Source organism: Populus euphratica, unplaced genomic scaffold, assembly GCF_000495115.2.
Source record: "Populus euphratica unplaced genomic scaffold, PopEup_1.0 scaffold67.1, whole genome shotgun sequence".
Taxonomy (NCBI): domain Eukaryota; kingdom Viridiplantae; phylum Streptophyta; class Magnoliopsida; order Malpighiales; family Salicaceae; genus Populus; species Populus euphratica.
Window position 1 is genome coordinate 154,138 of NW_011499914.1, and position 19,083 is coordinate 173,220.

The window sequence follows — 19,083 nt, forward strand, 5'->3', positions numbered from 1 at the left end:
TTATCTTCTCTCTGTCGTTTACTTTACCAATGTCTTTCAGATGATGCATCTGACATTTTTACAGGAATGTTCCTCCAATCTCTCTGACTCACAAGGGATTGTTGGAGCATTCCTTTTAGATTGCTCTTTATTGTAGTTTCATGCTTCTCTCTAGGTCGTTTATCTATTGTCTTTTAGATGATGGATTTGTTCTCCTGATTAAATAGCCATTCCTTTTCATCATTAATTCATATCTTCTTGTCTTCCAATACAGCCATGCTTATATAGGTGTTCCTTTCATCTTAAAATAGGTGTTCCTTTCATCTTAAAAAGATGCCTATGGGCTATTAAAAAAATGCAAGAAAAAACAATAGCATCAAATATTAAAAAATGCAGAAAATAAGCAGTTCATATCTTCCTAGGATATTTAAAGGTGTAATTAAGTTACTAGATTTTTGGATTTTCTCTGGTCAAGGACAAGAGAAGTGGAATTATATCTACCTTCCTAGATATACCCCTTATAGAAGTCTATAACAGCTTCAAAACTGAAAACAACCATTTCAAGACTCAACAGTAAAGCATAGCTAGCACATCCACAATAATTCTTAGTCTACTTAATAATAGCAATTAAAATGATTCCAACAAATATTTTCTTGGAATGAAATGCAAAAAAAATAGAAGAATAAGGGATCCTTCTCAATGAAAAGGGAGATTAAAGTCAGAAGCAGCTAATGTAACCATTCTAAAAACCTCTGAACTATTTCAGTTTACAGATGCAAAACAACAATTTAGCATCGAACACAGCATTGTTTACAACTCTGCTTTACCATCATGTATACCATGGCCTCACTTAATAAATGACAAGTTCTCTTAATTTAAGGGAAAGAAAAGGCTACACTACCACATATATGAAGTTCAATAGAGATGCAAGACAACCAACCAGTAACAAGACCTCAAGGATGGCAACCGTTTGTTATTCAGAAGCATGTCTTAGATGAGTTGAGACACAAACAGAATCAGAGTATTTTTCAAACTAGAAATGGAACAAAGAGTTCCAATTGAAAATTGATAAAATATAAATTATGGTAAATACCTGGAACAGTTGAGCCTCAGAAACTACTTTGTTCCTCGATATGCGTTCAAAAGGAGGTGGAGCAAACTTAAAGTAAGTTGTGACAGACCTGCACCAAGTACCATGCCTGTATCTCATAAACCAGCATAACTAAAAGAGCTCTGCAAGTCTCAAATTAGCAACCATATCATATATCAAACATTTCTTTAGGTGTAAGTTTACAACAGCACTGCAGCACCAACACAATCCACCTCAGCAGATTCAGCAAAAGGTTCGAGCAGAATAATTACACGGATATTCAGGTGAAAAGGTTAATCTTGTACGTGAGGGAAATGATGGCAAAATCTGTATGAGTTATATGGAACACTTGAATCAAAACTTGTCTATGGCAAGGCCATAATTATGTCATGTGGGGGGTGTTATCGATATGAACTCATCATTCTAAAAATATGCAAGAGTACAACAAATTTAATTTTCCAGGTAAAACTTTTCAATGTTGAGAGTATAAACCAACATTAAGATTCATGGCATATGCTCATATACTTAAATACCTACTAGTAATGGTTTCTTCAGTTTTATAGGATGTAAGCCTTTTTGTCTTTACATAAAGGGGCAATTAGCAATGGCAAGCTAAAAACTTCATAAACCCTTGTGCTATAAGCAGGGAAGTATGGATACTTGCATCCATTGCACCCATATGAATCCATCAATGACAAAAGGCTGTGGTTATTCAAGCTTCTTGACACAGTATAAATATCTTCTAGATTTCATTGGCTAATTTGATTATATTCCTGTTTTCTATAGTTTTTCTTCGTCAAGGCATTTTCAAGTATACTGCCTCAGTTCCAGGGTGCAGCACCCTGTTGTCCTTCTTGAACAGGTGTTTTTAGACATCAAGAAATTGTTGCTTTGTATCATTAAGTATCATTCATTATTCACGTCTTAAGAAGTGAAGCACCAGGTAACAGTAAATAGCATGTACATGTCCTTACCCCAATAAAGAATGGTCCAAGTCAATGGCACGACAAAACGCCAGGCAAGCAAGCTCGTGAAGCTCCAAACCCCTCCCACTCCGTTCATAGTGCTCAATAACATAAAGAACATCAGCATCAACAAAATCCCCTTCTATATCATCTGAATGAGAACTTAGATTGCAGTTCCTAAGCAAAGCCACAGCTTGATCTACTATCATTCGAGCTACCGGCCGAAAAGAACCAATCAAAGGGATAGTATAATTAGGGTTCAGAAACAGCTCTGCCAACAACTTCACCACTTCTTCTTCCGTCACAGTATGCCCCTGCCAAACCCCAAGAAAAAAAACAAAACAAAAAACCATAATATCTTTTTTGTTTTATTATTCCATTAGCACCCAAAAAAACACCAAATTTCACATAAATCCAAAAAAAAAAGTCGAGTGAAGTACCGTTTCTACAAATCGTTGGAGCTTGTCAATTGTCGCAAGCTTCGGGCAACGAGTAAGGAATCTTTCCAGAGCCGATTCATGACTGAAACTTCCATCCATCGCCATCTGTAAAAATTCACTCAAAATTCTCTCTCTATATATATCTATATAGTACTATAAATATAGCAAAAACTGTAGGTTAGTCAAAATATAAATAATCAGCAGCAATAAGAGTAAGAAGGGAAAAACGATATGCAATCCCTGGAGCTTGTTGTAGGCTGTTGTAGGCTAAACCCTGAAAAACACAGCAAGGAAGTGATTAATAACCAAAAAAAGAAGGGTTTCTTTCTTTCCTTCTACTTTTCGTTATGTTTCTCTCCGAGAAAAGAAGGGTAGGGTTTTATTCTAGGGTTTAAGGTTTTTGCTGTTTTATATTTGAGTAAATTACACTTTAGTCCTTATAGTTTATTAGAACAAACTAATTAATCCTTGCAGTATCAAACAAAATCAAATAGTCGGTTCGCCGGTGTTGGTTAGGGGTGTTCAAAACCGGGTTCGGCCCGGTCTGGATCAAAACCCAACCGTACCGGTTTTTTATAATTTTGCAGATTTGAACCTGAAACAGGTTCAAACCGAACCGGTTAGGTTCGGCTTTTTGTCTTTATTAACCGGGTAGCAGACGGGCCAGGAAGATCACCCGGTTTCACCGCTCATTTCATTAGGTCAAGCGGACAACAAATCAATTTCTTTCTCACTGATCAAATTAACGGTAAAGATTGGTCCCAACATATTGGAATGCATGACTATTGGTGCAAATAGGATGTTCTATACATTTCCTTTCTGACATAATTGATTAATTATAAAGACCTGAACCCTAAACCCTACCTTTTGACAGAGAGGCGGGGGAGAAGGCAGAGAGTTTTAGAGAGGCTGGGAAGATCGAGAGTTTCAGAGAAGATCGAGAGAGCATGGTCAGGGAAGAGGAAGGGCGTGCGGCTGAGAGTTAAGAGGTATTGATTAGGGTTTGAGAGAGAAATTTTCGTTTTAAACCTGTTTACATTTTATACTTAGTTTAGTTTTGCTTGAACCGGTCCGGTTCAATCAGTTCAGACTTCCGAACACCCCTCCCTCCTTTCCTTTTTTCGCACTCAAAAATCCCTCCAACAAACAAGACAAATAAATAAATATATTCTCAAAAATATAATTAACAATAATTACTCCCTTCCTCCGTAAGTCTCTCTCTCTCGATCTCAATTTTTCCCTTTCTAATCCAGTTTAGATCCAAATCCTCAGTTTCTTCTTTAATCAATCGCTCTGTAATCAATTAATCGACTCTCTCTCTGTGAATTTCTCGTAATCCAAAATTTTCACATTCATCTTGTGTTAGGCTCGTAACATGTTGCCGTTGCTGTTAATCACTTAATCCAGTTCAGTACCGTTGAATTTTCATTTTTAGTTTTAAATTTAGATCTGATTTTTCACTCTAATTTTAGCCTAAACGTTAAAAACTGCTTCAGTTATTTAATTAATCATCTAATTTTTCCAGTTTTCGCAATGTAGATTTCTTGTTTACTTCAAGCCGCATTTATTTGTTATATATTGTTAATTTTATCATTGCATTTCTTTTTTTAATATAATTTCACATTTTCTTGTTATTTTTATGCGAATGCATTTACAATTTAGCTTAGATCCAATTTCACTTAACTCTAAGCATTCAAATCGATCATTGATAAATTAATTAATTAATTTTTGTTCGTATTTTAGTATATGTAGTCTATTGCTATATTCTTATATTAATTTATATTTTTTTGTTCTGCAGTTTTGTATAGCATCAGCAATTAAATCTATGTTTGGAGGTCAAGTGATTCCGCCTAGCAAAAGTCCGCACTTAAGGAAGTCTGGTAGCCGACCTGTCGTCTTTGATCTTGGTAGCAATAATAATAAGATTATCTTAATGCTGTTTTAGATACAGATGTTGAATTTAATCCGTCATTTTTTTATTTATCCGTGTGCTGTTTTCAGAAAAATAAATTTAGATATAATGATTTATCTGTGTGCTGTTAGATAAGGAAGAGGGAAATGTTGAGATGGAAGGTTTGTTACATTCTACGGGGTCGAATGATTTGAAAATTGCTAGTTTACCGATTACTACTGCAGCGAGAATGCCTTCTCCAATATTGTTATGGAGATTCAAGGTTTTTGCGGTTACTTGTTTGGCACTCCATTTGCTTTTTCTTGTATTGAGGTGTTTGGAAATGCTAAATGAGGTTAATTGCTTCGTACAGGTACTGTTGTTTTTTCTCTGGGGTTTTATTTGCTGCAAGGTGAGTCTTATGGTCTTCGATTTGCTTATAAGTGGTATTTATTACCTGCTTTCACACGATCATGTTCTTTAATGGATATTTTTGAATTTTTGTAGATTGGATGGGATTCTGTTATGAGAATGAGTGTGAATTTGCGGGACCTCTTTCTTTACGAGGCATTTTTGTATTACAATCCTCTTCTTCTTGTGGTTAGTTATCTTTGTTTCGAGTGACACTAGACTATATTAATCTAGTTCTCTCTACAGTGGGTAAATATTTCACATGCTTTTGGTTTTGGTTGTGCAGACTATGATGGTTTGGCTTTGGGGAGTTAATTTGTGGGTTTTTGCAGTGTCTACCATCAGCTATGCCAAAATTTTTGATCTGGACCAAAATCATCTTACTCACAGAGAAATATGGAAGGTTTTGTATCTTAAAATAAATGGATTAGATATGTCATAGTTGGAATTTATATAGCCTGCTGTGGTTTGTTAATGATCCAGGCTCCAGTTACCTGTTGGATATATGATAGTCAGCACTAAATGATCAAAATGCGTTATGTGGCACATAATGTGTTGTTCGAGCAGAAAAATGTCCCCTATAGAGGAATAACTTTTTTTTGTATTGTAGCATGTCTTTTCCTTTTCTTTTCTCTTATGTTGAAATTATTTAGTATGTCATAATTTAGATTTTCTTCTAACTAATGTGATTTAATTTTATTGTTTTCATATGCACTTTCTCAGGATAACTTGCCATTTTGATCATTGCAGGTTGCCACATGGATGACTATCGTTGTCCCTACTAGCATGACAGCATATCTTTATCTATATTCTCATGGAGAAGTGTCGTTGGCTGCATCACAACCAGTGTAATAGATGATCTTATATTTTATTGACAAGTTCTTTTGTTTACTTAGTGATTTATTGCAGGTTCTATTTTCATTTCCATCACTGTAAAAAGACTTCTTGCAATAACATGTTTATGATTCAAGAGGACTTCTGGTTTCCCCTACATGAGCAATCAACTGCACAAAGTTTAGCTTTTTGAATGGAAGAAATTCATTTTTGATAAAAAGATAGACATATAGATATAGATATATATTAGATTCATTTCATAGAATCATCAAGGTGATTGTTGTTATCCTGATGTCAATTTCATCTGTGTTGACCTTATCACTTTTAAATAGTTTACAAAGTTGGGGAGGTTACTTAAGCATGAGTGCCATAAACAATTGAAAGTTTGTCCATTTATTTAGTTGTAACAGTGTGGTCCTCTGGTAGTGGTCCCACCTAAACTTGTAATGTTATCGCATGCCAATTATTCATAAGTCACCCATGCATAGAGAAAAATCAGATGAGTCTTTTAGTTTGTTCAACTGTAATGTGAAACATGGTGGAGATAATATATGTGAACTTTTAAAATAGTTACTATGCTGAAAAAACAAACTACTACAATTCACTCCTGCTTAGAGAAAGAGATGAGTTTGCTGAATTGTGAATGTGAAACATGTTGGTTTTTGAAGATTATACATGCGAACTAGGAAACTAGTTATTGGGCTGCAAAATTTGAAGCAGGATTGAGAAGATATAGTTATGGCTTGTCTTTGGTATAATTTGGTACAAGAAATAATAGTTGGATGGCAAGTGAAAAAATGTTTTCTGAATATCATGACTATATGATGAAACAATAACGTTCTACTATCATTTATTGCATTGTCAGGAGTAAACCTCCATATTTCTTATTCATCACTGGTATAATGAAAATGCAATCAGTTAATTTTTTTTCTCTTTTGCAGGTCTTATTATACTGTGCTGTTTCTTTGGTTTTGATATTCCCCTTTGATATTTTTTACCTGTCATCCCGCTACTACTTGCTAAGGACTCTTTGGCGGATAGTTTTCCCGTTACAGGCAAGTTCACAAACCTTTTTGGGACTTCTTGTCTCATTAATTTTCGTTGTGCTTAATTCATGCCAATTTTCAACCTCACAGTGGACTTCTAAATCGACTAATCAAGGCCTAAAAAGCTCCTTGAGTAAGCACCAAAAAGTTTGGTGGCTTGTAGCTAATTGCCAAAGATCCAAGTCTTGTCTGATTTTATGAATATTAATTGGGTTGGAACTCCATGGATGCTTGGTAATAGTTGTAGTAACAACTTTATTTGACCAGAATGCCAGACTCCTTAAGTCTTACCCATCATAACCTCCCAAATAGGAAACTAGAATGAGCACTATTGGACAATTAACTCATTGATATAATGCTTGGGAGAGGATTTTACGCTTTGATTGCAAATGTAGTTCAAGTTTTGTGTTTAAATGTTTTTTATCACACTTATTTTTGTTTCCACTGTTGTTACAGGCTATTACATTTGCTGACTTCTTTGTGGCTGATATTTTGACCTCCATGTCAAAGGTATGCTTTGTTTTCTCTTATTGCCAATGTTGTCATCTGTGGTGGATTTTAAAATAAGAGCTTAGGAATTTAATTGAAAAGGTTGATGATTGCTGTAAGTGCTCTATTTAGTGTGGGTTACTTTTCTATATGCAAGGATTTCATATTGCTGGACAATCAGCTTTGAACTAGTTGATGAAGTGCATAATTTGGATTGCACTGCAGTATCTGTGATGGACAAATTATTCTTGATGACTTCATTTCTTTCTTATCTGGAATCAAATACATGATTATTATGGATGCATGATCTGCTTGGTCTGGCTTGCTCTTTCCTTTGTCATATTATTCTGAAGAAATATTGGAGAGAATATTATATAGTAACAAATAATTATCAATAATTGATGCTGGATTCAGAGAGACAGATAAGGAAATGGTTTCTTGATCTTTGTTGAATATTTAAGTGCTGCTGTACTTTCTTGATATTCTTATAAATGCCAGCTTTGTGCAGGTGTTCTCAGATCTGGAGCGTTCAGTTTGTCGAATGGTCCATCGCCAGGTCAATGTTTTGTTCCTTTGCAAGTCCTGCCTGCTAGTAGATTCAATCTAAAATGACCTCATAATGGTTTTATGAATTTTTTTAACATATTATATGATTTTGTGCATCGCTTTAAGCACAACTTTCAAGCTTATAATTTGAACTGCCTAACCTAACCTGCAAAATTTAACTTGTAGCGGTTTCTATCCTCTTACAGTGAAAACCACTTCTTACTTTTTTTAATGTTGTTTGCTACAAATGATGGTCCTATGGGGCTTATTACAAGATATTTTGTGTGCAGGTTGCCACTATAGCATGGTTTGAAGCTGACTCTGTTTGCGGCAGCCACTCCATTGGGATCCCTATAGCTCTAGTTTTGCCTTACATTTTCCGATTATTTCAGTGTCTTCGACAATACAAGGATACTAAGGAGAAAACAACTCTTTTTAACGGTGAATTTGCTCTGGATTTTCCTTTCCCTTTCCTCTAATCTATGTGCTAGTTTGGTAGTTGGTATTCAGGCTAACAATTCGTATGGTATTTTTTTCTTTCTTTGTTTGGAGGGGGGGCTTCATAGAAGGCATTTTGTTTCATGGAAACTATATTAACTTTATTTACTTACTGTTTCAGCTTTAAAATATTCGACTGCAGTACCAGTGATTTTTCTTTCAGCCCTTAAATATCATGTCCTCCCGGATAGTTGGACAAACTTCTATAGGCCACTATGGCTTCTCTCAGGTGTCATAAACTCATTATATTCATTCTACTGGGATGTGACCCGGGATTGGGACTTGAGGTAGGATGATTGCTTTTGTATCATTTCACAAATATAATCTAAAATGGTGACTTGCATGTGATCTTGAAATTATATTATTTGAAATTGTCATTGCCTATATTGGTCTCACTTATTGAGCATCAACTCACCCTGACATGCTAAAACATTCCAGAGTTTCTGTTTTTTTTTTTTTTTGTATTTTGAATTGTATTTGGTTGTGGCATTCCCTTTCTTCCTGGTGCTTTTGCTGGCATTGCTTTGCATTCAAAAGAGCATGTAGGAACTTTGAACTACCATGCACCCTTTTCGACAGCTCATCTTTCGTACTATTACTAATAATAGAAGTGGTCTTCATGAACCCTTGACTTTGAAGTTGGAGTTATAATTGTATTTTCAGCAAATTGTTGAAGGATGATTATTTAACTTTTGCATTATCTTTATTCTCTATTTTCCAACAAATATTTTTATCTGTACCCGTGATGTTAGTTTGCTTGCTTGTTTGGCATCATTTTGGAATGTGAGCTGCTCTTGAAGCCATGATAATTAGATTTTCTCTAAAGCTATTTCACATCTTCAAAAATATTTACCGGTAGCACTGATACTGAATTTCCTTTTCTTTTGCCAGCTGTTTCACCAGAATTTTCAAATGTAACAAACCAAGTCTGTGTTCGTACCTATTACATGGACGAAAATGGGTAAGACTTCTACAGTTCTTCTACTCACCGCAGTTTTTTTAGGGTTATGGCTGACCTGTCCAGTCTGTTAAAACAAGTTTCTGATACTTTTGGTCTGGTTCAACACCTAAATCCAGGTATTCATAGGCAATAAAACAACTGGTTTGCCCAGGGACAACTTTGCTTAGCTGGTTGACCATTTGTTTTCAGCATAATCTTTATATTTATCTTACAAATTATGAATGTAAATCTGGCGACCAAGCAAATGGGTCAAGACTGACTCACTGATGGAGTCGACCCTCTTTCCAAGCAGGATCATGGCAGACCTAGCTGTTCCTTGTTTTATTATCTTATCCATATAAATTTGGAGTTGCAGGTTTATTTTTGGGTGATAGGAAGCAATTTCATTTTGCGATTGGCATGGACATACAAGCTGTCTGCTCACCTCCGCCACAATTACCTCACAGTATTCACAATCACCGCCTTGGAGATGATTCGCCGGTTCCAGTGGGTTTTCTTCCGTGTCGAAAATGAATGGAATAAAATGAGTTCCAAGTCAAATCTTCAGCTGTCTGAGATCTCATCTGAAGAAGACAAATTACTCGCTCCCAATGACCACAATGTATAGATGGCAAATGCTCATTTCTTGCTAGCTGCATGATCTGCGGTTTTAAACGGTAACTTCCATTTTTTTGCTCTAAAGATTTTTATCTGTTCCGCCTAGTCTGCCTGTACAATCCTTCAAAATATTTGTTCAAAAAAAGAAATAGGTTCAAGGATACACAATTTAGGAGAGATATATATATCATTCGTTAGTTACACAATCATGCTTACTCTTTTATTTGATGGATGATAGAAAATTGAAAACAGTGTTCACGCATCAAACTTGCATTCAGCTGCATTTCCTCATCTAACCAACATTGCTACTAACGCTAGGAATTTCTGCATCTCTTTTAGTTCCCGTGGGATACAATCATGGGGTGACTTTGCATTGCTCTTTGGCATTTGAAGGATCGTATTCACCAATTGTCAAATGAATCTTTGCTCCTTGGAAATGCAGAACGAATTGGATTTCATAATGGGGTGTTAAAAACATAGTTGTAAAATCTGTTGTGGCTTGATGGGTTGACTTGGGGAAACTGAAGTCTTGCCCGGGTTGGGTTTTAAATATATTAATTTAGTGAAACCTAGTTGACTTGGGTTAACTCGATTGATGTGATAATATAGGCTCTTTTTAAGCTCTTTCCTCAAGCTATGGTTCAAAATGTTCTAAGATGTGTTCAGCGAGTAGATGAAACTAAATTATGACAGGACTAGTAAATGAGACTAAACTAGATGAAAAATCTCTGATAGGAAGTTTTGTATTGTTTTGTTTTTAAGAGTAATTTAGTCATTTAAGAAAACCAAGCTAATTTCTTTCTTTATTCTAAGGATAATTAAGTTTTATTACTACGCTAAAAAAGTGAAAAAAACTAATTTAACTATAATCAATTTGATAACAAAAGGTGAACCCATAAAAGATTATTTTGCCTTACAATTCGCACTTCCTAAACTTGCATTGTCAAGGGAAAAAACAGCAGCCATATACAACAAGTCTTGATACATGGTTTTACCTCTGCCTATTAGTTTTTTTTTATAATAATAATAATATAATTGGTTGTCGTCGCGGATCCCAAAAGCAAGCAGCGGCACTTGTTTCGTGAATCGTTAATGTCCAAGTAAGGTCCATCTTCGCTTTCTGTCGTACACCCTGGGACCCCACCACCTCCTGCAGTCCGAATCGCCAATACCTCCACTTTTCTACAACATCAAATCCCATCACCTTGTAGAACAAGGTTGATCAACGATGTACACATGTCAACAACCCACTTGAATATGCCTAGAAATAAACAGTTATATTTAAAAATAAAAGTAATTATTATTAAATTTAAAATTTAATTAAAAGATCAATTAGAGGCCAGGAGAGAATTCACTTAATTTGAATCAATTTAATGCAAGATCTAGTTTAAAAATTGTAAGAGTCTAATTTTAAAATCCAACATAGAATTAATTAAGATAAGATTTAGAGATAAGATTTAGACTGGAAATTGAAAAAGTTAAATCAAGTTAATGTATAAATAAAACTATGTTGTCTATCAAGCTGATCTAGCATTATAAATTGGTTGTCTTGCATCGAGGGGCTTGGCCTAATGGTGGAAGAGGCTTATCTCTTTTCACTGCACATGGGTTCGAGTCCTGGCGTGCATGTCTGTCATCCCCGCGGTGCCTTACATGCCTACTGGATTTGCAGGGTATTCAGTGGATCGTGGGGGTTAGTCGTGATGTGTGCAAACTGGCCCAGACACTCCATGTAAATAAATAAATAAAAAATTGGCTGCATTATCTCAAAAAAAAAAAAAACAAAAACAACAACAACAAAGAATTCTCACTCGCACGCTCGAACCATCAGAGCTCGCCGCGCGCTCTCTCTTCCACCAAACTCAACAGTCAACAGACGCATAGGACCACCAGAATCGTCTCCTTCGTATTTTTGCATGGCCGCTTGAACGGCCCATTTCCGATACCCGATGAGCTTCTACGTGCGAGTGCGAGAGCGAGAGTAAGGTTCTAGCCCTTTAGTTGTACTCCAAGATTAGACATTTATATTCTTCTTTAATTAATTTATATTGTATTTACAGATTTATTCCAAATTTATTAATTGTTGCAATCAGATCCTTCTTGTAATATAAATTAAATTGGTAATAAATTGAAAGTTTTGCTCCTAGTATTTTTAATTTTAAGTTTGTATAATATCTAATTATAATTTGAAAAATTGAACTAAGCAATATTTTATTTAGAAATAGTTTAAATTTAAAGGGCATGAATTATAATGTTTTTTTTTTTTGTTTTGTTAATACACTTTACATTTAGGCCTTTTATTTTAAAAAAATAAATATTTTTTTAAGAAAATCATCTATAAATTATTCTTGTGAGTTAAATCCATATAAAATGTTATGTCATATTGATTATTTACAATTCAGATCTATTTTAAAAGAAATAAGAAAATGAAAACCTAAAATATATTAACAAAAAACAACTTTAACATTAAAGTCCATAAGATTTTTAATTTAGTCCATGTCTCAATAAATTGCTGTCCAGTTCCTTTTTCAGATCATGATTAGATATCACACAAACTTGAAATTAAAAAAAAAAAGGAACAAAACTTTCAATTTATTGTGATTAAATTTGAATTAAATCACAAAAGGATCTAATTGTAGTGATCAACAAGCTAAAAGGATCTAATTGTAATGATGAACAAGTTTGGGGCAAATCTATAAATACAGTATAAACAAATTAATCAAGGGAAAGTACAAAGGTATAACCCGAGAGTATACTAAACGACCGGAACCATACTCGCGCGCGTGGGATCTTGTCAAAGGTCAGATCTGGGCGATGCAAGTGGCGGTGAAAAGAGAAGAAAGGGATGATGTTGGTGGTCAGACGTGGGTTTGGTTTGGTGGAGGAGAGAGCATGGCAGCCGGTGAAAGTTTAGCTGCGTGGGAGAGTTTTTTTTTATTATTTTTTTATCCTTTTCACGTGCCTCCTCCTCTACTCTCTCCCACCCTTTTGGTTTGATGGGGTTGCCTGTATCTATATTGGTGGGTCCTAATTTTCAGGATAATTGCTTGAGATCTTTCCCCTTTTTTTTTTCTTTTTCTTTTCAATTCCAACTTTTATTTTTTTATTATTTTTCCCTATTTCCAAGTTTTCTCTTTTATTTTTTTCCTCCAAAATTTTTCTTATCCTTTTCCTTTTCTCTTTGCTGGTGAGGAAGCTCTCCGAATCCCAGCTGATGCTCACCTCACCTGGAACATAAAATATAAAGTGTTCTCTTGAGGTGACAAGGGCAATAACACTCGGAGGTCACGAAGCCAACGTGGCAGAAAAACGCCTGGAAATAAGAATGATTCATAAAAAGGGGCACAAAGCATGTAAACAAAACTGTTCCAGCAACATGTAATATTCTTTAATGCATACCTCTCAAGTGGAGATGTTACATTACGAAAAAGATTGGTTATGGTTGTTGATCTCACTGTAGAACAAAGGCTGGAAAGGCAGGAGAATCACAAGCGAACACAAGAATTAATGCAAATGATTGAATATCTTTTAACTCATAAATTATTGACATCAATAGACATCATGTCAAATATCCGGTTGCAGCAAGTTCAAATGTGACCACCCTAATGTACAATTTTCATACGAACGAAGCTTGAGCTTGAGATAGTGGAGGATTACATGGCACAACAACCCTTCATCAGAAGACCAGCAACTAGGGGAAGTTGCCTGTAAATGTGAAGCTGTAATCAGCTGGAACAAAAAGAACAAGCTATTTTAACTCCAAAATTCTATTTTCACATTTTATGGGTTGATGCATCAGGTTGATCCGAAGAACTGTTCCAAGGATGGAGAACTGAGCACATTTGCAGCGGTCCGTTCAGGTCTAATAGGAGAAATGTGAAGCTGATATTTGATAAATCTCTGCCACAAAAGAAAAGTGAAACTCAGAAGATATGTATTACAAAGAGTTGACACTCTGATCTAACAATCATAAAGATTGTGATATGAAAAAAAACAATAAGTTGCATGTGAAGGAAGCTTACAGCTAACTGAAAAATGATTTCAGGATTAGTGTCAATATGCCAATCTGGTTCTAGTTGTCGTACAAAAGATGACCGTCCAGTTTCTGTGCTACAAAAGAGAACCTGCAGATGCATTTTACAGAGATTAAGACAAACAAAGCAAATGCCAAGTTAAAAGACCAAAAAACATCAAGTGGTAAATATTAAAACTCCGCAAAATAGTCAGCTCTTATATTTCAAACACATAGGCGGAGAAATAACTTTTAAATCATACACTCTGTTGTAATTTTGATTACAGCGTACCAAAGGTGTCCCAGGTGTGCAGATTACATCATTAAACAAATAGACAAATGAATATCTTCCAGAAATGACCAATTCAGCTAATATTTTTATACCACAAACAACCATCCTTGTTGGTTGGTTGAGCACATTCAGCTTCTTAATGCCACGTGTCAAATACTGGTGAATATATAATGTTATGGATATAGAAGAAATATTTTCCATACTATTAAGCTTATTAGCCGCTCTTTCTTATGTAATATTGGGGAATTAATGACATTATGTCTTCAAAATGTATCGAGAATATATTGAGTCAAAACTGTATAATTTCATGGAATTCAACCTCTTCCCTGCATGAAAAGTTCAGTAGGATTCTTGGAACCTCACATAATCATGCATCACAATTATGCTACAAAATATCACCAAGTTAAAGTTCAACTTACAAAGAAATGTGAAGAAGCTGACATCTAATATATACTGGAACAAATTTTATTAAGTGATGGCCAGTATAAAGAAACTCAGAGTGTATTGTATATGTAACAAATTTGCTTATTAGCTACCATAGAAACCATAGTGTTCTGAAAGCATTTCCTGTTACCTTGTCTTTAACCAAACCACCAGATGTAAAAACTCCTGCATTTTCCAAAGCTGCGAGAACCTTTTGCTGCAGAAAATAGTGCATGAAGCAATTCATGAGGGAAACAATTTATTAACCAAGAACTGACAAGTGCAAAAGCAAATTTGCATTAATAGAAATCCACACTAGGTTGATAAACTACTATCATGAAAACATCCTCCATCTTAGAACACATCAAAACTGTCAACCACTGAACATCAACATGAAAAAGACTGAGAATAACATATGATTATTCAGGAACTTCAATCAGGTTAAAGTACAACTAACAGTCATAGAGGTGACTGCGGCATATCATTTCTGGATGCCATCTACATCATTAATAGGTGCCATAAAATTGTCTTCGTAATTATTTTCTCCCAAATCTAAAATTATATACAGTACTAAACTCAAGGACAATGGAGCCAGTGTGCATCTAAATATAGATTAATGATAGAACATTAAAAAAAAAAGATAAAAGTTGAAAACCATCCAAATTGAATGCTTGAATCATGTGTAGAAGGACATGGAACAATGCAAATAAATACTTGCTTGGTAGCACCATGAAGCACACATATTTCAAAACACAGAACAAAAATGACGATATTTTTTCAACAAAGGAGAAGTGATGATAAAATACAGTTCTACATGAAGTTTGCACTTACTTCGCTCTCATCATCAAGAACTCTTTCCATGAGATAGACATCACAAAATTTCGTGATTTCTAACAGCACTTCTAGCACAGAGGACCTAACAGTTGCCTGACTCTGCCCCTAAGAAGAAACAAGTTAATTTTTTGCACATTAAAGTTTCAAGCACGCATTTCACTTGAAAAATATCTCACTACCTGAAGCTCCTCGGGACTGCTTTCCTCAAGGATTACACCAAGCAAACGACATGTGACCTACACAAAACAAGTCATCAAAGCATGAAACTTTAAGGGGAATGGCTTTCTTTATTGGACAACTCAGCCTGTCTTCTTGTTGCATTACAACTAGAATAATCCTAAAAGTAATATATATATATATATATATATGTATGTATGTATGTATGTATGTATAAGTAAATGATTGAAAACTAGAACATGCTTGAGAGAAGCCATTCAAACAAACTTACATGCATGACATTTGTAGCAACAAAAAAGTTCAAGAAGCATGAAGATTAGAAATAACAAGTGCTGAGATAACTTGAACCAAAAGGCATATAGATGCAAGGAACAAAACTCACAATTTATGTTTTGTTAAAAGGCACCTTTTTATATAGGAATGAATTAAATAATCACCCGTAATCTAAATGAGAGGATATTGAACACACAAAACAAACAGACTGCACATAGACTGGACAGATAAAACATTCCCAAAAAATGCTAAATGAGAAATGAAACCACAGTAAAGCTACCAAAGGGAGAACAGACTGCAGACACCACTTCCAAGAAATATCAACTCAAATTTAAGCAAATAGGTAAATCATGCTTAGTGCATCTAAGATAGTATTTACCTTTCTTCCTCCGCACAAGTTTTTCCTAACTATTCGCCCCAAAGATGGCTGAAAAACAAAGACAAAACATTAATAAGAACAAAAAATGTCTAGATAAACAAAAACACAACTTAACTATTGTTTTCTTACTATTACTTCTATTGTTTGACAGAACTCATCAAGAAACTTTTCAACTGTCAAGTCCTCCGAAGATGAAGAAACACCCCCATAAGGTATCGACACTGCATTGGGTTGAGTAGTCACAACAGAACTACTAGTCGTAGGAGGTTGTTGTTTCGGCTGCCTTCTTTGAGGTCCACTATTTGACCTCAACCACCTCCATGTAAAGACTATCGCAACAGCAAGCCCCGCAACGGCCCCAACTGATCGTGAATCCTGATACCAAATTTAACCAGTGCGAGCACTTAAATGCCATAAATCAAATTAAACTTTAAATTTTCTAATTTCTCAATATAAGAAACAGTTAAACTATATTCACACCCATTTGCTATTTTTTTAATAAGTCTTTTCACGATAACATTATCAATCTTCATTGTTGTCTCAAACTCAAAAGGAAAAAAAAAAACAAGAACCAAAAAATTATTTCCCAACAAGAGAAACTAAAAAATAAAAAATTATTTCACGGAATTAATTTAAAACCATTGAAGAAGTTAAAGAAAAGAAACCAATTTAAAGCAAGAAAAAATAACAAAATCCAACAAAATTGCACTCCTTTCAACAGCTAAAAGCTTAAATCTTTACCCTAATTAAACCATAAATTAATTAAATTACCCTATAATCATACGCCATTAATTTTTTGTACAAGGAAAACACACCCCACACCCCACAATTCCAATTACAAATACACTAAACCCTAAAAATAGATTAATCACATAATCTAAAAAATCAGAATCAGATCGAGGCCAGATATAAAGGGATTGAAAGACTAACCGGGGTATTAAAGGAGAAGAGATTTGACATCTTGACTGTCAAATAAGCACTAAATCTCTTGACTAGCTGCAATAATTCATCTTTAGATGTCTCTGTTGCCATACCCAATCAAAATCCAACCTCTCAAAATCTACAAATAACAATATGTGCGGAAAAGCGAGAGGGAGGGAGGGATAACAACGACGTGTGATTTCGGTAAAGCAGAGGAAACAAAAAGAAAGCAGAAAGAGGTTTGATTTATTTTGGTTTCGATTTTTGAGATTCTTCGTTCTCCCTCGGGCTTGGCTGCCTTTTGCCGTCCTATGCTCAAGCTTCTGCTTTTCGTCAACCGGAGACAGGGAGAGACGATGCCTTTTGTTTCATGTTTCTTTTCTCTGACTCTGTAACGTGGGGTAACTACAAATTAGTCCCCTGAGATTATAAATGTTTATAAATTTATCCTAACTATATTGAGTTCTCCTAGAAAATAAAATAGATTCAATCTCGATATATATAAACTAACTCTAGGAGACATTATATTAAAAAGGAATTGTCAATTACATAAACAAAATTACATTTATAATCACCTAAATGGTTAGAATTTTGAATATTCAGTATATATATAATTATACTATATATTTTACTCTTATTTCATTATGGATTAATATTTTTTTAACAAAAAATATATATACACAAGTTTTTTTAACATGTTTTATTAGTAAAAAAAACTAAGTGAAAATTAAAAAAATTATTCATACTTGTAATTAAATAAATTAAGAATTATTTGTGTAAATAAGTAGAAAATAAATCATAAACAATAAATAAAAATACAGCATGAAAAATTGAGAAACAGATATAGATCAAAATATTTAATCTCTCTAGACAAAACATTTTTTCGTTGTGTTAATAAATTTATTTAATAAAATAATATTTTTATTCAATTAAACAATAATAAAAATAAAAACATAAATTAAATTGATTTAATAAAATAAAAGGGGAAAACTTATTTAATATTGTACATGTTATAAATATTATCTAAAAATAATTTTTTATTTTTAATAATAAAATTTATCGATAAAAAGAATATAGGTGAACCAAAAAAATCTTCAAAATATAAATATATAATTAAAAAATTATTCGTCATTTAGATTTTATAACGCTGGAGTTGAAGGACTGATTTGTAGTTAGCCCTCCATAGATTTTACTGCTTGTACTTTCAAGGTAAGAGACGAGGTATGGTTGGATGTTCCAAATCTAATTGTTCCTTTTCTGGATGCTTGCGTGGCTAGATTTCATTGCCTGTGTTGAAACAACCGCATAGATCTGATAAGAATAATTACATGTCGTTTGTTTTCTAGTTGAAGGTGCTGCTTGTTTGTGTTTTTGAAAACATTTAAAAAAGTTTTATTTTTTTATTAATTTTAAATTAATATATTTTTAGTGTTTTTAAATTATTTTAATATAATGATATTAAAAATAATTTTTAGAAAATAAAAAAAATTATTAACATAAAAAATTATTTAAAAAATAATCGCAACCATATTTTTAAACAAATCCAAATTTATTTAAAAAAAAAACCTTTTGCTAAAATAAAATGTTAAATTAGTGATTTTTTAGAGTTTTTTTATACTTTACATTAAAACTAAAAATATATTTTCCATTAATTTTTTAAGAAAATATTATACATTGCATTATTAAATAAATTGAAAAATATATTAACCCAATAAAATTTATTAACCCAGATAAATTTTGTATGCATCAGTTAATCTAGTTAAATCCAATTCTATTCAATCTAATAATTATATATAAAATATTAAATTTAATATTATTAGTTAGTTTAACTATTTCTGCAAAAAAAAATGTCATTAACATTGTCAAAAACACATTAAAATAAAATAAAATTAACATTATCAAAGAGATACATAAAAAATATATTTTTATAGATATATAATGGAAATTTACATGAATAAAATAAAGATAATATATATATTAACACATGAATCAACGTGGAAAACATTTTTCCTTCAACATTCATTA

At 33.6% G+C, this 19,083-nt stretch overlaps 3 protein-coding genes across 13 annotated transcripts in view; 1 reads left to right on the forward strand and 2 right to left on the reverse strand.

Moving 5' to 3' along the window:
• LOC105134326 (midasin-like protein) overlaps nt 1-2,840 on the reverse strand; it is a 38,509-nt gene extending 35,669 nt beyond the window's left edge. For 2 of the 4 annotated variants that reach the window (XM_011038687.1, XM_011038686.1), the window contains exons 1-3: nt 2,475-2,840; nt 2,044-2,348; nt 1,073-1,160 (exon numbers count right to left, since the gene is read on the reverse strand). In XM_011038687.1, coding sequence (XP_011036989.1) covers nt 1,073-1,160; nt 2,044-2,348; nt 2,475-2,579 — 498 coding nt within the window. In that variant the 5' untranslated portion in view covers nt 2,580-2,840. Of the gene's footprint in view, nt 1-1,072; nt 1,179-2,043; nt 2,349-2,474 lie in introns of all 4 variants that reach the window. The other 2 variants (XM_011038685.1, XM_011038684.1) reach the window with 1 other exon arrangement.
• Nucleotides 2,841-3,229: 389 nt separating this feature from the next.
• Nucleotides 3,230-10,181, forward strand: LOC105134327 (SPX and EXS domain-containing protein 1). 5 transcript variants are annotated; one of them, XM_011038693.1, is made up of 15 exons: nt 3,231-3,463; nt 4,273-4,381; nt 4,518-4,648; nt 4,739-4,777; nt 4,873-4,965; nt 5,063-5,179; nt 5,527-5,622; nt 6,552-6,665; nt 7,113-7,166; nt 7,654-7,701; nt 7,982-8,132; nt 8,311-8,476; nt 9,081-9,150; nt 9,506-9,806; nt 10,087-10,181. In XM_011038693.1, exons 2-14 carry the CDS (start codon nt 4,300-4,302, stop codon nt 9,755-9,757), a joined length of 1,413 nt encoding a protein of 470 aa, XP_011036995.1. In that variant the 5' UTR covers nt 3,231-3,463; nt 4,273-4,299; the 3' UTR covers nt 9,758-9,806; nt 10,087-10,181. The 5 variants fall into 5 exon arrangements, with proteins under 5 accessions (XP_011036996.1, XP_011036995.1, XP_011036992.1 ...); XM_011038694.1 differs by lacking the exon at nt 10,087-10,181 and having other exon boundaries at nt 3,230-3,463; nt 4,273-4,354; nt 9,506-9,989; XM_011038690.1 differs by lacking the exon at nt 10,087-10,181 and having other exon boundaries at nt 9,506-9,989.
• Nucleotides 10,182-13,240: 3,059 nt separating this feature from the next.
• LOC105134328 (peroxisome biogenesis protein 22-like) lies at nt 13,241-17,439 on the reverse strand. Of its 4 annotated transcripts, none has more exons than XM_011038698.1 (8): nt 17,068-17,439; nt 16,273-16,512; nt 16,138-16,185; nt 15,488-15,544; nt 15,306-15,407; nt 14,626-14,691; nt 13,770-13,871; nt 13,241-13,647 (listed from the first exon to the last, which is right to left on the reverse strand). In XM_011038698.1, the coding sequence occupies exons 1-8, from the start codon at nt 17,167-17,169 to the stop codon at nt 13,543-13,545; spliced, it is 822 nt and encodes a 273-aa protein (XP_011037000.1). In that variant the 5' UTR covers nt 17,170-17,439; the 3' UTR covers nt 13,241-13,542. The 4 variants fall into 4 exon arrangements, with proteins under 4 accessions (XP_011037000.1, XP_011036998.1, XP_011036999.1 ...); XM_011038696.1 differs by having other exon boundaries at nt 15,306-15,413; XM_011038697.1 differs by having other exon boundaries at nt 16,267-16,512.
• Nucleotides 17,440-19,083: the final 1,644 nt, after the last annotated feature.

What these genes read in the sequence shown, in the direction of transcription:
- LOC105134327 (XM_011038693.1), top strand. Translation starts at nt 4,300, where the DNA reads ATGTTTGGAGGTCAAGTGATTCCGCCTAGCAAAAGTCCGCACTTAAGG. An exon ending in ACCTGTCGTCTTTGATCTTG is followed by an intron (nt 4,382 to 4,517) that starts GTAGCAATAATA and finishes GTGTGCTGTTAG; the next exon opens with ATAAGGAAGAGGGAAATGTT. An exon ending in GGATAGTTTTCCCGTTACAG is followed by an intron (nt 6,666 to 7,112) that starts GCAAGTTCACAA and finishes CTGTTGTTACAG; the next exon opens with GCTATTACATTTGCTGACTT.
- LOC105134328 (XM_011038695.1), bottom strand. Translation starts at nt 17,169, where the DNA reads ATGGCAACAGAGACATCTAAAGATGAATTATTGCAGCTAGTCAAGAGA. An exon ending in GCAGTCCCGAGGAGCTTCAG is followed by an intron (nt 15,414 to 15,487) that starts GTAGTGAGATAT and finishes GTTTCTTCTTAG; the next exon opens with GGGCAGAGTCAGGCAACTGT. An exon ending in TTCTTGATGATGAGAGCGAA is followed by an intron (nt 14,692 to 15,305) that starts GTAAGTGCAAAC and finishes TATTTTCTGCAG; the next exon opens with CAAAAGGTTCTCGCAGCTTT.